Here is a 17811-nt window from a genome sequence, read left to right on the forward strand (position 1 = left end):
ATATGCATATTCATAGCCATTTTATTCACGATAGCCAAAAAATCCACCAACTGATGATTGGATAAATAAACTGTAATATATTTAGCAGAAAACTACCAAGCAATAAAAGGAATTAACTACTCCTATATGCAATAATATGAGCAAATCTCAAGACAATTATGCTTAGTGAAAAACACAATAGAAAAGAAAGGGTACATATTGACTGATTTCACTTCCAGATAATCTACAACAACAAAAATCAGAATAATGGTTGCCTGGGATAGACAGTAGCATGAAAATAAAGACTGAAAAGGAAGATGACAAACTTTTCTAAGGAGATGATAATGTTATTTCTTGATTGAAATGGTTAGACAAACTCACAAAGGACACCAACCTATACAGTTGAAATGCATAAATTTTATGTTTGTAAAATACACATCAATAAAGTAGATTTATAAAAAAGAAAGAAAAAGGAAAGAAGGAAGAGAAAGGAAAGAGAAGGGAAGAAGGAGAGAGGGAGGGGGAGAGGAAAGGGGAGAAAGGGGGGGGGAGGGGAAGGGGGGCAAGCGAGGAGAGATGGGAGGGTTCAGAAGGAAGAAAATAGAGATCAAGGGTTAGGGATATAGCACAGTGGTTCTGCTTCACAAGCGCAAGGACCCGAGTTCAATCCCCAGTAACAAAAGAAAATGAAAATAGAGATCAAATCCTTGAAGGTGATAGGTCAGGAGTAGAGGAGCTCAGGATAGTATCAAACTTTGTTCAACATCTACAAGGTTGATCTGGGAATGTTGCTCAGTGATAGAGCCTAAAAAGCACCAGGCCATGGATTTGATTCCTAGCACTGAAAGAAAAAGAAAAATGCATTCAGAAAGCAACCTCATTTTATAGAAAAAAACCACATCTTCTTTATCCAGTCTCCAACTGATGGGCATTTGGGTTGTTTCCAAGTTTTAGCTATTACAAACTGTGCCGCTATAAACATGGGTGCACATATATCACTGTGGTATGATTCTTTTAATTCTTTTGGAAAGATACCCAGTAGAGGAATAGCTGGGTCAAATTAGACCTCTAATCCTAGTTCTTTGAGGTATCTCCATATCGATGATTTCTACAGTGGTTTTACCAGTGTGCACTCCCACCAACAATGGAGAAGGATTCCTTTCTCCCCACAACCCGGCCAGCATTTGTTATTATGTGATTTCTTGATAGCAGCCATTCTTTGTGGGGTGAGGTGGAATCTCAGTGTAGTTTTCATCTGCATCTCTCAGAGGACCAGTAATGTTGAACATTTTTTCATATATTTATTTGCTGTTTTTACTTCTTTGTCTGAGAAATGTCTGTTCATTTCACATGCCCATTTTTGAACTGGGAGAAACTAGACTCATTCGTAGGAAAATGGATGCATATTGAGGATATACTCTTAAGTGAAATAAATAAGACACAGATGTGTAAATACCAAATAGTTTCTCTGGTGTGAAAATCTAAAAGGGTAAATAAGATACAAATTGTAAAACTGACAATGTGAAGTGGGAAGAAAAGAGTTAAAGGTGTAGGGGAAGTGGAAAGGGTAGGGGAAAGGAAATAAGGGAAAAGAAAAAATATGAGAACACGAAGAAATGGAAACAAAGCCTTTGTAAATAGAGAAGGGTGGTGGGGGTGAAGTGAAGGCAGGGGTATGGGGAAAAAATGAGAACCAAGACCTGTCATGTAAAGGTACAAGATCCCAATGATGAATGTAACTGTACTGTATACCTAAAATGTACCAATAAACTCAATGAGAGACAGAGAGTGAGAAAGAGAAAGAAAGCAACCTCAAAGGCAAATGGGTAAAGGATGCATATATGGATAGCCTCAATAGCCCTTCCAAGAAAGGAAGCAGAAATTCTAATTCTAGCCATAAAGCCAAATATAGAATAGAAATTGGACATTCAGACCTTGGAGACAAGAGCAAATCAGGCAGGTTGAACAAGCATACCTAAAGTGTGCTGTTTATTAAGTCAACTTGATGAAGTTTTTTGTTTTGTTCAGTTTTTCAGTTCTGGGGATTGAACCCAAGGAATCCTGAGCTACATCCCCACATCCATTTCACTCTCTCTCTCTTCTCCTCCTCTCTCTCTCTCCCTCCCTCCCTCCTCCCTCCCTTCCTCTTTCTTTTCTTTTTCTTTTTTTTGAGGCAAGGTTTTGGTAAATTGCCAAACTAGCCTCAAACTTACTATCCTCCTGACTCAGCCTTCTGATTAGCAAGAATTACAGGTACTTAGGCCGGGCGTGGTGGCACACACCTGTAATCCCAGCACTTGGGAGGCTGAGGCAGGAGGATCATTGTGAGTTTGAAACCAGCCTGAACTACATAGTGCATTCTGGGTCAGTCTCAACTACATAGTGAGACCCTGTCTCAAAAAAAAAGAAAAGAATTACAGGCATTCACCACCAGATGATATTTTTAATAGCATAACATTCTGTCTTTGGCCTTGTCCTATTTAACAATTTTATCACTGATTTGAATGAAAAAGCTGAGAAGGAAAGATAACAAATTAGATGATATAATCAGAAACAAAAACTAAATCTCCAATTGAACCAATGACATTAATGTAAGAAGACAGTCCTACATTTAAATCTTCAAAACTAACTGCACCGGGGTTGGGCATTTAGCTCAGTGGTGCTGCTGCCTGCCTCACAAGTGCAAGGTCCTGAGTTTGATCCCAGATACTAAAAAAAAAAAACTGTACCAAAACATAATAGACAAGGCATAGCTTAACAGAAACGTGTATTAAAAAATGACTGAGGTAAAGAATGAGAAATTAGATTCATTCATAGGAAAATGGATATGTATTGAGGAAATATTCCCAAGTGAAATAAATAAGTCACACATGTATAAATACAGAACAGTTTCTCTGGTGTGAAAAACTATAATAGTACATAAGATCCTAATGAGATAATTGACCATGTGAAAAGGAAAACAAGGGCTAAAGGTGTAGGGAGAGTGGGAAGGGCAGGGGAAAGGTAATAAGGGAAAAGAAAAAAATATGACAAAATGAAAAAATGGAAATAAAGTGTTTGTAAATGGGGAGGGGAAGAGGGGATGAAGGGAGGGCAGGGACAAGGAGAAAAAATGAGAACCAAGACCTGTCATGCAAAGGTACAAGATTCCAATAATGAATGTAATCATACTGTATACCTAAAATGTACCAATAAACTCAATAAAACAACAACAACAACAAAAAATAACTGAGGCCTCTTGAGGACAGAAAGTTCCAAATGAGTCACTAGTGTGGTGACAAAAAAAAATCAAATCTAATCTTAGCTACATCATTATATAAAGAGAAAGAGTACCACCCTAAATCTAAACAGAAAGATTATTTTGTGCTGATCATATCAAATCTAGAGAATTGTGCTCGGAAATGGATACCACACTTTAAGAAATAACATGAAAAGAACAGATCATGTTCCAAGGAGAGCACACAAAGTGACAAGGGGACTAGAAACTATGTCACATGAGGAATAATTGAATGAACAACAGAGAAACTCCATCTGAAGAAAGGACTTCCTAGGGGCTTGATAAATATCTTCAAACAGTTGAACTGGCATGCAGAAATGGAAGTACATTTATTTATCCTCACTTGGTATAACTTAGACCAATGTTTATTTCTTTCTTGGCCTTGAAGTTGGTACTGATGGTACAAAAAGATTGTTATATCAATTCTCCCTCAGAGAAAATGAACTAGGGCCATCATACAGCCTTTTGTGATCCATTTTGTTTGGGTTTACTGCTGTTCTCAGGTGTTTTTGGTCCTAGAGGCTGAACCCAAGGTCTCATGCATACTAGGCAAGTGTTCTGAGGTATATCCCCAGCTTTTGTGGTGTCTTTTTTTATAAGACTTGGCTGTAAATATTGTGTGTACAGAAAACTCAAACAGCCAATAAATCTATGAAAATACACCCAACTTCACTAGTTATCAGGGAATTAAAACAACACCTACATAAGATGATAACATTAAAGAAAATGAAACTGGCTGAGGAGTATATGAGAACTCTATACACAATCTTTGAAACTTTTCTGTAAATCTAAAGCTATTCCAAGGCTGGGGTTGTAGTTCTGTGGTAGAACATGTGTTTAGCATGCAGGAGGCCCTAGGTTCAATCCACAGCATCAAAAATAAAAGTTATTTCAAAATAATGTTAATTAAAAGCAATACCTTTCACACTCACAAAATTTTAAAAGTATGACTATATCAAATTATCAAAGATATAGAAAAAAGTAAAAGGGAGCATAAATTGTTAAAATTAGAGCCAGATGTGGTGTCACACATTTCTAGCATTGAAAAGGCTGAAGCAGGAAGATCACCCCAAGTTCAAGGCTGGCCTGAGCTACATAGTGAGATCAAGGCTAGCCAGTGTGGCCTACAAAGTGAGACCCTGCCTCAAAAAAATTGTTAAAACTATTTGGACTGCAATTTGGCAGTATCTATAAAGTTAAAGATGCATATAACTTTTGATCCAGCTGTTCCAATCCTATATGTATATCCGAGAACTGCACTGTCCAATAGGACTAGCCACATGCGACCACTGAGCACTTGATGTGGCTAGTCCAAAATGAGATGTGCTTTAAGTATAAAATGCAAAGCAGGGCCATGCTTAGCCATGTGTGAGGCCCTGGATTCTGAAATTAAACTCCAGCACCACAAAAAAAAAAAAAAAAAAAAAAAAAAAAAAAAACAGACAGAAAGACTTTGTATCAAAAAAGAGAAAATAAAATATCTAATTAATAATTTTTCTATTATTATATGTTGAAATATAACCTTTTAGATACACTGAGCTAAGTAGATTGTATTGTTAAAATTAACTTTATCTGGGGCCAGGGATTTAGCTCAGTGGTTCCGCTGCCTATCTCGCAAGTGTAAGGTCCTGAGTTCAATCCCCAGCACAAAAACAAATTAACTTCATCTGTCTAATCTTTTTATTGTGGCTTCTAAAAAAACATAAAATTGTATTGTTTGCACTATACAGGGCTACCTCAGTTCACAAACTCAAGTCTCTCCACAATTCTGCTTGCAAATCAAACTAGACTAGAACTAAATCAAATTTTCCCATAAGATCAGTATTGAACCTAACCACTGAATTTGACTTGGCTGTTTTCCAACTTAGTTTGCCACCAGAATCATGGAAAGAAACAAGTTCACCAATCGCGTATTGCAACTGAAAGTAGCACTATCATACAGCCTCAACCACTAGTAGCTCAAGAAATAAATCAATTTATGTATCAAACCCTCAAGCTTAATGTAATCACTATGTTTCACAAACATGTACTTGTAAAAATGAAAGCCAAGGCACAGTGGTGCATGCCTGTAGTCCCAGAGCTCAGGAGAGTGAGGCAAGAGGATCAGGGCAAGTTTGAGGCCAGCCTTGGCCACACCGTGAGGTCAAGGCCAGCCTGAACTATATAATGAGACTCTGCCTCAAAAAATAAATTTAAGAAGTCAATTTTGTAGGTCACACCCAGATTTTTTTAATGGCAAAATACCCAACACCCAAAGTTAAAGGGGGAAGGTTTATTTAGCTCACTGTTCATAGAAGTTTCAGTCCTAATTGGCTGGCTCCAAGGCAGAGTTGCACATGGCAGGGGGCAACAGTTCATGGTGGCAGAAGACAGCAAAAGCAACAAGGGACCTTAAGAGTGTCTTCCTGCCCCTATTATCTTATTCAGTCTACTTAGGGTGGGCAGCACTCACACTCTTAATCTTAGCACCCTCAGGTTTGCTCCACCATGAATTAGTCACAAACTCTAGACTCAGCCACTTCTGAAAAAGCACAAGTCTTTGCGGGGACACCTTAACACAAGCCATAACAGTGGACTTCATGTAAAAATGACAAAAACAGTTCCATACAACCTTTTATACAGTGTATATGTACTGCAATGTGCTGTAAAAATATATTATTGTCATGGGTAGTGTTACCACAAAACTCCAAAAACTGTATACATTGTGGTGTTGTTTGTAATAGCAAGTATTTGAAACAACTCATATGTCTCATAAAAGAGACTGAATAAGGGCTGGGGATTTAGCTCAGTGGTTCTGCCACCTGCCTTGCAAATGCAAGGTCTTGAGTTCGATCCCAAAAAAAAACTAAAAAAAAAAAAAAAAGAGAGAGAGAGGTAGAGACTGAATAAATTGTGCTATATTTACTGTAAAAGTTCTACTACTAATCAACAGTGAAAATAAATGGCATAGAGTTGAAATATCCATTAGTAAATATTCAAAATATACCCCAGAACTGCAAATCAAAGCAAAAACAATGCTGAGCCAAAAAAAAAAGGCTGCAGGAAAAAAAACACATATAAAATGTATAGAACATACAATTATGTAAAGCTTATAAATATAAAGAATGTCATGTGTAATTGTTTTGTTCTTTGAAACAAAGTAATATCTTTGGTACATATATGGCAAAAAAACTTAAGATTTGACAAAACTCAGTGGTAGGTACACATGGCATTTTATCATTCTCTAGGCACACATTTTTCTGTGTGCTTCAAATATTTATGTAAATGCAAAGTTTCAAATACTATATATTTAAGTCACAATCCTTATTCCATATTTATATCTTTTAAATACTATATCCTAAATAAAAATTTAAGGTATGTAGCAGGGCGCTTTATCAATGTTGTAAGTTTGCTGATTTTTTTTTCACAAATTTTGGATCAAGCCCAGAACCTTTTGCATATGAGTGCCCTACTACTTAGCTACATTCCCAGCCCTGTTGTCCCAGCCCTGTTGTGTTTTTTTATGTTTGTTTTTTTTTTTTTTGTACCGGGGATCAAACTCAGGTCCTTGAGCTTGCAAGGCAGACAGCAGAACCACTGAGCTAAATCCTCTGCCCAGCCCTGTTGCTTTAAAATGACAAACCTCCTTTGAGAAGTTGGGTGAGTGGACAACCCACTTTCCAGTCCCCCTTCTGTCTCTCTTAGGCAGAAGCTATCTTTCTCTCAATAAATTTTCCTACTCAAAAAAAATGACAAACCTACAAACCTTTAAAAAATATTAACCTAAACTTTCTAAAAATCATAGATTTGTAGCCACCTTGGTAATAATTTATTTCATTACTATGTGAATGTGTCACAATTCTAATCATTTCCCCAGAAACAAAAGTACCACAAATTCTTTCATATCTGGCATGGCTGAGGAACCCTATGTTCTGGTCAAATAGCTTTTGTTTTAATTATTAAGAGTTTCTATAAATATCATACATAGATAACCAATTTTTAAAAGAATTAACACAAAATAAACATACTAAAACATAAAACTACACAAGGTATAATCTATTTTTCACTGATGATTATGGAAAAGCTCTTTGAGATCTTGCAGTATTTACATTTAATGAAATAGATTTGTATTTTAGATTAAACCAGTGCTATTTTGCATGTCACAAAAATCCTGGAAAAACAAGTTATGAATTATGAATTCCATTTTTCTATACTAGCTCATAAAAAGTTCATAGCATCTTAATATCTTTATTGAAAAGCTAGAACTATGGATATTCTGAAGAGTCAATATACAGAAACAAACTACATTTACAAGATCTTAGATAAGGCAAGTTTGATACTTTCTTCACTACCGGGCAAAGCTAGGTACCTTTAAAGTCCGTGAAATGAAGGTCAGCATTGTCCATTTTTAAATCTCTGACTCGGGCCTATAGAACAAGAAAATATTTTTTTATATTCTGTCCTTTATCCTCCAATTTCTCAAATTTCCTTCCAGGCAATTTTTTCCTGTTCCTTGTTATCCAGAGGGTGGGGAGGTTGAGGAAACTGGAAAACCCACAAAAAATATTTGAGGATGGAGCCTAAAAGGAACCTAATAGAGATTTCCACCTCACGTCTTTTCTTACCAGAAATCTGCCCTGCAATGGGAAAACTAGTACTGTGGAGTACCCTGTGGTTGGTACTAGTTGCTTCCTCCCATTTGGTTCAAAAATCCTCCTCCCGTACAGTAAAAGCATCCAATCACCCACCATCTTCTTTCCCGCTCTCATAAATGGCTAGGCCTTCAGCCGCCCCCGCTCTCATCCCTACACCCAACCCATCCCCTAACGGTCACCAACTGTTTCCAACCCTCTGGTTTCAATGTCTACAGTAACTATACTATCATTCAGCGGCCCAACTCTCATACTCTCCAACTTCGTCAAAAAATATTGCCTTTACCCTGCTTCCTTCACCGTGAGAATCAGCCACAAACAGCTCTGTAGTCCAAAACCATGGCTTCAGAGCCACTCAAAAAATTGTTGGCCTAATGGCCGCATCTTCTTTGGGTAGTTTTAAACTGCAAACATGTACTAATAAAATTTTTTAAATAAATAAACCACTCAACTGGGCTGGGGGAGTACCTCAGTTTTAGAGCGCTTGCCTAGCAAGCGGAAGGCCCCGAATTCCATCTCCAGCACCGAAAAACAACGAAAAGAAAATAACTACCCTACTATCCCGTGCCGAAGCCTCCACTAGCCTTTGCTGCCCACTACCTCAACTCACCCAGGACGCCCACGCCAAGGCCTCAGCCGGTCCTCACAAACTCCTTGCAGGGCTTCCGAGCACGCTCGGAAAGCTCCTCCCCTTAGGGCTACGTCACGGAAGGCACCAATTGGCCTTTGCCCTGTGGGACAGAGCCTATGCCTAGGTCTTGGGTGTGCAGCTCAGAGATTCTTCGGGAGAGGCCAGGCTGAATCTCACTGGGAATGAGCAAGTAGGATATAAAACTGGAAAGCGTACTACAATTAATTGAGGAAAGAGTTCACAAGGCCGGAGCCGGAACTCACCAAAAAAAAAGTGCGGCGGGGGGGCGGGGAGTAGACAGCTCAAGTTATTTAAGAGTGTCAAGAGAGCTGGATACAGTGGCATAAATCTAGCCCCACCACTCTGAACACCGAGGCAGGAGGATCACTTGAGCTCAGGAGTTTGAGACTGGCCTAGGCAACATAGACACCTCTCAAAAAAAAAAAAAAAGGAGGGCCGGGGGATTTAGCTCAGTGGTGCCACTGCCTGCCTTGCAAGCTCAAGGTCCTGAGTTCGACCCCCAGTACAGACAAAAAGAAAAGAGAGAAAGGGGGGGGCAAAGGTCAGAAACATCAGAAGTTGAGCAGACTGACAATACTCTGTACTTCCAAGACACCTTTCTGTTGTCCTGCCCTTCTCAAATGTGAAGGGAACTAGCTAATGACTTCTGCTGGCTCATAGCAAGTTCATGTGTTCCATCCACCTTCAAAAAATGGTTTGAGGAATGGGGTGGAAAATGTAAGTAAATATGCTTGATTCCACCCAATTTATGTACGACATCTGCAACTAAGGAATGGCCTCTACAGAGGTCTCCACTGAAAGACAACAGTGACTCCAGGTTTGGAAACAAAACCCAATGTTAAAACCTCAACAAGAGGTCTGGGGATGTAGCTCAGCTGTACAGTGCTCAAAAATAACATTAACCTACTTTTCCCTTCATATACCCTTCCTTTTTTTTTCATGTATCCTTCCTTTAAGCCTTGTGCAACTCAGTCAGCCCAGATATGGAATTAATTAACAAGATGGTAAAAAGGTTGTGTACCAGGGATGTAGCTCAGTGGTAGAGCATTTGTCTAGCATGTGTAAGTCTCTGGGGTTCAATTATCAATAACAGAAAGAAAGAGGGGCAAGGGGGAGGTGACTGTGACTCTCATTGTGGGAACATTAACAGAGCTCCCTTTATTTGTGTGTATATATTTTTCTCATATAAGAGAAACAATAGTGTTTAAATTTGTGTTGTTAGGTAAAAAGAGCCAAAAACCAGGACCAGACCAGAACAATAACAAGCCTTTATTACGGGGAAGATCTGCTAGGCTGTCTCCAATCAAAGGAGAGAAAGCAACATGGTAGAACAGGGAGCTTCTTTTATAGGAGCACGGTGGGGTTAGCCTGAGCTGGGGTGGAGTTGAGTGAGGTAGTATTAAGGGATTGGAGGAGCCTGTGATATCACTAGGAGGGGTTTGTGACATCACTATTTGCTAGGAGTAGCAAGTATCAGGTTACCTTCTTGGCAGGAAGAGGAGCATGTTGGGAAGCAGAAGACTGTCCTTTGGTGGGAGAAGCCACATTTTAACATGGCATTATGGGAAGGAGGCTGCTATTCCACGTGGCAGCCATTTTAAGGCACAGAGCATTATAGGAAGGAGGAGGCTGTTATTTTATGTAGCAGCCATTTTAAGGCAAGGGAAATCTAACATGTGTGTCTGACTTATTTCACTTAACATTATGTTCTCAAGTCACATCCACTTACTTATAAATGCCTCAAATTTATCTTTCTTTATAGCAGAGTGTCACTCCATTGTATATAAATGCCAAATTATCTTCATCCATTTATCTGTTGATAAACATATATGCTGTTTCCAATACCTAGCTATTATAAATTATGCTGCTATAAACATAGAAGTAGGGAGAGATTAAAATAATCCCCCAAATTACCTATTGAAGGAATCTAACCACCATCATCCAAACCACCCCCTCCCAGCACAGCTGCACCTGGGATTCACACCACTATCAGCCCTGCTACTGAGAGCAGCCACTATTCTCTGCATTTCCCAAGCCTAGTCCTTGGGCAACCATGACCGCTTGTGTGCTCTCAAGCCTTGTTCTTGGCACGCAGCCACAACCCCTTCTCACTGAACTCCTCCCTCCCCATGACCCTACAAAAGACCCCATAGCCTGTATGAGAGCAGCTGGTCTGATCTCTAGTGCCACAGGGGTCTCTCAGGTTTGCTCTGCAATAAACCTGTCTTGTTGAGCTTGTACCTCTGTTTCATTTCCTCCTTTTTTCCTAACACCTATTCTGTTGTTTCGAAAATGTAATGGCTTGTGTCTAGATGTTCCCCCAAAGCCTCATGCAGTCATGGAGGTGGGGGGGCACTTTTCAGGGTGGCTGGATCTAGAGTATGTGGTGCTGGGATCAAGGGTGTGTGATTACTAAATCAGTCCACTGACTGGTTTGCCACAGTTATGGCTAGGATTAAGGGTGTGAGTGCTACACCCGCCCTAGGGTAGCCTGCATAAAACATAAGGGACCGAAAGAGGGCTAATGTGCTGTCACCTGCCTGCCTGCTGTGGACTGTTTCTCCTCTGAGGTGACCCTCTGCCATGCCACCCTGCTTCAGAGCCAGCCAACTATGAACTGAAACCTCTACAAACTGTGAGCTAAATAAACCTTTCCTCTTTTAACTTTGGGTGTTGAGTATTTTGTCTCAGCAAAGAGACGAAAGTACTAAGACAAAAAATATTTTAACATATATGCTAATTTGTTTCATTTATTCTACTAGATTCTTAGTTCATTGAAAAAAGTTTCGTGCTGTTATCTGTTTCTTCTTTGTAAGAGATCTTTTTTGTCTATATCTTGTACTCTAAGTAACTACTTTGAAGATAATGATACACAATGTATTATTGTTATTGTCTTATTACGAGATTTTGTTATGAAATTTTGCTTTTTCATAAACAAATTTTAAAATAAAAAGAGTACCTTCCTGATCCCAAAAGTCTCAGAATCAGTCATTACATAACATGGAAACTTGCTGAAAATAATTTATTTTCTCTCTTCAAATTTTTCTACATCTAGGGTCCAGCGATTTAGTTCATGGTTACACTGCCTGCCTCACAAGTGCAAGAACCCGAGTTTGATCCCTGGTACCAAAAAAATTTTTTTTCTAGATCTAGATCACATAGTACAGTAAAGAGAAGAGAGAAACAATAGGAATAAAAGGTCTAAAGGTGTAGGGGAAGTGGGAGGGGTAGGGGAAAAGTAAGAGGGAAAGAAAAATAATATGAAAAAAGGAAAATAATGGAAACAAACTTTGTAAATAGGGAAGGGTGGAGGGGGTGAAGGGAGGGCAGGGGAATGGGAAAAAATACGAACCAAGATCTGTCATGTAAAGGTACAAGATCCCAATGATGAATGTAACTATTGTATACCTAAAATGTACCAATAAAAAATTAATTAATTTAAAAAGAAAAGAGAAAAAGAAGCCAGGTAGGGTGATGCACATCCATAATTCCAGTCTCAGGAGGCTAAGGCAGGAAGATTTCAAGTTGAAGGCTAGACTGGATCCCTTGGTTCAATCTCCAGTGTGGAAGGAAGAAAAAAACGGGCCTCATAGTGCATGCCTATAATCCCAGCACTCTAGGAGGCTGAGGCAGAAGAATCATCACAAGTTTAAGGCCAGCCTGGACTACATAGTGAGTTCTAGTCCAGCCAAAACTGCAGAGTGATACTCTGTCTCAAAAAAATAAACAAAAAAATTTTTAAAAATTTTAAAATGTACTTGGTGGGTTATAGCTCAGTGTGAAGGTCCTGGGTTCAATCCTCACTACTGCAAAAACAATAAGTTGAAACAACTGGATAGCCATTTGAAAAAACTAGATTTTTATCTCATTTCATTTCATATATCAAAATAAATTCTACACTAATCAAAGATTAAATTCAGTCATAAAATTTCTGCAAGAAGTTTCCATATTTTATAAACACAATGGCAAGATCTAAGCATGATCTCAAAAAACAAGAATTAAAAGAAAACATAATGATAAGTTTTAATACACAAAAAATAAAATCTTCTGAATGACACTACAATTAAGCTTGAAAGACAACCGGACTATAAAAATAGTTTTTCAATAACAGATAAAGTTAATACTTCCAACATAAAAGAACTCTTCAAATTAAAAAGAAAAAGACAAATATTCTAATATATAAACAAAGAACAAGATCAGACAATTTACACAGGAAGATATATAGCCAATAAATACATTAAAAATATTCAACCTCACCAGTAATTATAGAAATGCAAATTAAAGCAAGGTAAAATTTTTATCTATCAGATTGACAAAGGTTAAAAAGATTATTTAAACCTCAGATTTGGTAAGATATACAAAACAGGCATTCTTATACACTGTTGATAGGAACACAAATTGTTTTAGTTTTTCTGCAAGGAAGGCAGTTTAGTAATAATGTATCAAAAAATCTTTTTTCTGTGCTAGGAATCAAACCTAGGTTTTCCACCTGTTTATACTAACACTTTACCACCAAGCTATACCCAAATCCCTGTATCAAAATCTTTAATGTGTGAACCCTATAGCTAAAAATCCCCCTTCTAAGAATTTTCCAAATGGAAAAATTTTACAAAGATTAACAGAAATGCTTACTGAAGCATGGTAAAATCCACTTAAATGTTCACCAGTTGTCGACTAGTTACACAACTTTTAAAGTACATTAGTTAAGGACCGGAGATTTAGCTCAGTGGTTCCACTGCCTGCCTTGCAAGCGCAAGGACCTGAGTTTGATCCCCAGTACCAAAATAAAAAAATAAATAAAGTACATTAGTTAGTAGCATACAGTGGAAGGCTTATAAGCCTTTCCAAAAAAATCTATACTTATAAATCTAGGGGAATGTCTATGTCCTACTGTTGAGTTTGAATAAGTTTACAGAAAAGGTATACACTTAAGTAAAATTGTAAGCAAAGTTGAATAAAAACATCTGAAAGAGTATTTACCAGAATGTCACAAGGTTTCTTTCTGAGCTCACATCCAGCCCAGTTACGTGGTTTTCCTTTTATTTTTCAGTGTTTTTAAATTTTTTTCAGTGAAAAGCAGGGTATGGTGGCGCACACCTGTAATCCCAGCACTCGGGAGGCTGAGGCAGGAGGATCGCTGTGAGTTCAAGACCAGCCTGGGCTGCATAGTGAGTTCCAGGTCAGTCTCAACTACACAGTGAGACCCTGTCTCAAAAAAACAAAAAAAAATTTCTTCAGTGAACACATATTTTATCATTGGGGGAAAAAAGAAGCTATGTTCATAAAAGAATAAAATACACAGAAAGATGAAGGAGTTTTTTAATCTGATGGGGGCCTATATTCTCTGCAAAAAAGTATGAAGCAAAGTCAGCAGCAGAGAGTAAGAGGGAATGGCTCTAAGAATATGAATAAGGTAAGAAAGTTTTTTCAGAGAGCAGGGGAACTGAGAGAAAAGGCGAACTTTCAGCAATGGGGAGGGCCTAGTCAAAGTTGGTGATCATTACCTGCTAAACTGTGTGATTGTCTCCGAAAATCCTGAATTGCAGGTTAAACTATGAAGATCAGTGTCTGAATCTCTCAGGTTTCTTTTTTTTTGAGATAAGGTCTCACTGTGTAGTTAGGCTGACCTTGGACTTACCATGTAGCCCAGGCTGGCCTTGAACTCCCAATGATCCTCCTGCTTCAGCCTCCCCCGCACTGGAAATACAAGTGTGCACCACCACACCTGGCTGTATCTCCTAGGCTTGCAGGGAAACTGGAGCTTTAACTAGGGAGTTAGAGGTGTTTGCATAATAGTGATAATGGTTATAAATTCAGGAATTTAGGTGGGTAAGAGCAAGGAAAGACTAAAGGAGACTGACAAAAAGAGTGAAAGTGTGTGTGGGAGTGAGATCAGTGAATTGGGGGTATCATGATGTCAAAGAATTATTGTAGTAGGGTTACTTGAGCAAATGAGCTGCGGAAGCTTGGCAAAGTTGAAGACAGAACTTGTTTGAACGAATGATTTCTGAAGCCTGTGTTCTGACAAAATATAGGGTATGACTACATGACTAGATAGCTAAGATGGAGTTCTTTGAATCAAATTACAGAACCATACCCCCTCCCATATTTTAACACTTCTATTTTTAATAAATACAATTATACACATTTATGGGGTAGAGTGTGATGAGTCAGTAGATGTGTACAATGTATAATGATCAGATCAGGGTAATTAGATTTCCAGCTCCTTAAACACATAACCATTCTTTTTCTTTTCTTTTGTATATGCATGTGGTGCTAGAACCCAAGGCTTTAGACAGGCTAGGCAAGTGCTCTACAGTTGAACTACATCCCCAGCTCATCATTATTCTTTTAATACTTTAATAATAAATAATTATTTTAAAATTTTTTTGTTTTGTTTTGGTTTTGAGACAGGGTCTCACTATGTACTTCAGACTGGCCTTGAACTTATTACGTAGTCCAGCTGGTCTTGAACTCACAGCAATCTTCCCACCTCAGCCTCCCGAGTGGTGGGATTACAGTCTTGTGCAACCATGCCCGGACACTAATTATTAATTAATGGGGAATTTTATTAAATTGTTTAAATTGGGCTCAACTTTTCAATCATCCTGCCTCAGCTTCCTGTGTGCTTGGATTAGAGACATGCACAACCACACCTGGCATTATTTTTTAGTTGACACATAAAAAGTCTAAATATTAATAGAGTAACATCCGCATACTTCTTGCATTTAGTGTCAAGCTTTGGAATTAATAGCCTTCAAGGGTCTCACTGGAACCTTCTTTTCTCATTTTTCCACTTCACTCCTTCAGAGCCCTATGCTAGCGAGGCCTGTGGTTCATGAGTGGTATATATATAATAACCTTCCAAAGGCCAAGATTATAGTTGCACACTACCGCCCCCAACTCTATTTTCTTTTTAAAACAAGTATATTTAGCCAGGAGCGTAGCTCAGTGGTAGAACACTTGCCTGGTATACTCAAGGCACTGAGTTACATCCCTAGCATGCTTCCAAAAAAGCTTCAAAAATAAGGAGCTCGCCAGTCACTATGGCACACACCTGTAATCCCAGCTACTTCATGAAGCTGAGCCTGAAGGATTGCAAGTTCAAGAAGAGTCCAGAAAATTTAGCTCTGTAGTAGACCCCCTCTGGGTTCAACCAGTCATATTGAAAAAACAATTAGTGAGTTGTTTTGTTTTTATTTAAATGCTTTACTGGAATTACACAAATAGAGAAGAGAAACCAAGGATTAATAGCATCTTATATAATTTTTCAGAAAAAATATGTACAACTATATTCTCTTTTGGTCTTTCATAAATATTCTGCACATTGGAGTTTCAATTTGTTTTGTTTTTACTTAACAGAGTATCTTGAAGAGCCTAGTTTTTTTTTTCCAGTACTTGGATTGAACGTGGAGCTTTAGCACTGAGCTACATCTTCAGCCTTCTTATTTTTTTTTTTATTTTGAAACAGGTTCTTGCTAAGTTACTGAATTGCCCAAGCTAGGCTCAAACTTTCAACCCTTCTGCTTCAGCCTCTCAGAGTGCTGGGATTACAGGCTTGTGCTACCATGCCCTGCTCAAGATCATCTACTGGCAAGTATAATTCATTCTCTCTCTCCCTCCCTCCCTCTCCTTTCCTCTCCCCAGGGCACATGCTAGGCAAGTGCTCTTACTATTGAGCTGTACCCCACCCATGAATTAATGTATTTTAATTTAACTAGTTCCTTGCTGACGAACATTCATAGCTTCCAAGTTTTATGCTATTTTTTTTTGAGATGGGGTCTCACTATATAGTCCAGCCTGGCCTCATCATACCATGAAGCCAAGGCTGGCCTCGACCTTGCGGCATTCCTCCTGCCTCAACTTCCCGAGGGCTAGGATTACAGGCATGTGCCACAGTGTCCAGCCTATGTTATATTAATAATGTCTCATTAGGGACTGAGGGTGTAGTGCAGTGATAAAGGACATGGATTTAATATGCAAGAGACCCTGGGTTCAATACCCAGTACCAAAATATAATGTCTCAGTAAACATATATATGTAAATTTTTTAAATTATTTTAAGTAGAATTGTCAGACCAAAAGGATTGTGTTGGGTTGGCATGTGGTCCAATGGTTGAGTGCATGTCTAGTGTACATGAGGCCATGGGTTCAACCCCCAGAACAGACAAAAAAAGAAAAGAATGAGCTTTTAATTCTTCTATCCAAATGTCTTCTACAAAAGCTACAAGCACATATAGCCCTATCATTCATGAGACTGTTTGCTGCCACTTTAGTCAATATCTAGTCCTTAATTTTTTTGCCATTCTGTAAGATCTCAGATCTCATAGTTGTTTTGATTCATTTGTTTTGAGATTGAGCATCTTTTTCTTGTATTTGCCAAGATGCTCTTTAGTCTCACACAATTTATAGTACATATTCTGTCTCTTGAGTTCTTGATTCCTAAATCTATACCTGTAGCCCAGTCTTCAAGTTCAAAGGTCCAATTGTTTTTTATATATATATATATTTTTTTTTGGTACTGGGGATGGAACTCAGGCCCTTGTGCTTGCAAGGCAGGCGCTGGAACCACTGAGCTAAATCCCTGTCCTTCAAAGTTCCAATTATTGACAATCTATCTTTACATGTATGAAGTTAAACTCATGAGTATGTTTAAAAATTTAGCACACTTGGAAGTGAATTTATATTATCCCACATACTATCTTCCTTTTATGTTCCTTATCTTAACTAGTGATTTGATCATTCACTCTGAAATTTTCCCAGAAATCAGTCATCATTTTTTTTCCATTATTGGGGACTGAACCCAAGGCCTTCACACTAAGCTGTATCTCCAGCCTGTTTTTTTAAATTTTGAGACAAGGTCTCGCTAAGTTACCTAGGCTGGGCTCGAAGCTGCAGTCCTCCTGCCTCAGACTTCCAGAGTGCTAGGACCACAGGCATGTGCTGCCACACCCAGATACCCACTTCCTTTCCTCCTACATCCTTCCCTCCATATGCACATCATTTACAAGACAACATTTGAATACCTTACACAAGGCTATGCATTTGGTCTGTTACCTTTCACAACACATGCTGCCCTCCAGATACATTCAAACTATATATGCCATTGCCCAAAGATAATCTGGTTTCTTATTTCCACAATGTTCTGCATACTGCTTACTGATAGTCAAGCCCTCCCCTCAGTTTGCTTAAGCACCTACTCCACACTCTGCTCATGTGTCCTTCTTTGTGCTTCCTCGGCACCAATCATTGTTTTGTGCCTGTATTTTCTGC

The 17811-nt window shown here is 38.6% G+C and overlaps 1 protein-coding gene across 1 annotated transcript in view; it reads right to left on the reverse strand.

Moving 5' to 3' along the window:
• The window catches only part of Tex11 (testis expressed 11), a 478576-nt gene extending 470004 nt beyond the window's left edge, over positions 1-8572 (reverse strand). Inside the window, exons 1-2 of the mRNA XM_033760433.1 lie at positions 8498-8572; positions 7605-7662 (exon numbers count right to left, since the gene is read on the reverse strand). Coding sequence (XP_033616324.1) covers positions 7605-7641 — 37 coding nt within the window. The 5' untranslated portion in view covers positions 7642-7662; positions 8498-8572. The remainder of the gene's footprint in view (positions 1-7604; positions 7663-8497) is intronic.
• Between the last annotated feature and the right edge of the window lie 9239 nt (positions 8573-17811).

This window comes from Fukomys damarensis, unplaced genomic scaffold (assembly GCF_012274545.1).
Source record: "Fukomys damarensis isolate Sample0158 unplaced genomic scaffold, DMR_v1.0_HiC HiC_scaffold_39, whole genome shotgun sequence".
Taxonomy (NCBI): domain Eukaryota; kingdom Metazoa; phylum Chordata; class Mammalia; order Rodentia; family Bathyergidae; genus Fukomys; species Fukomys damarensis.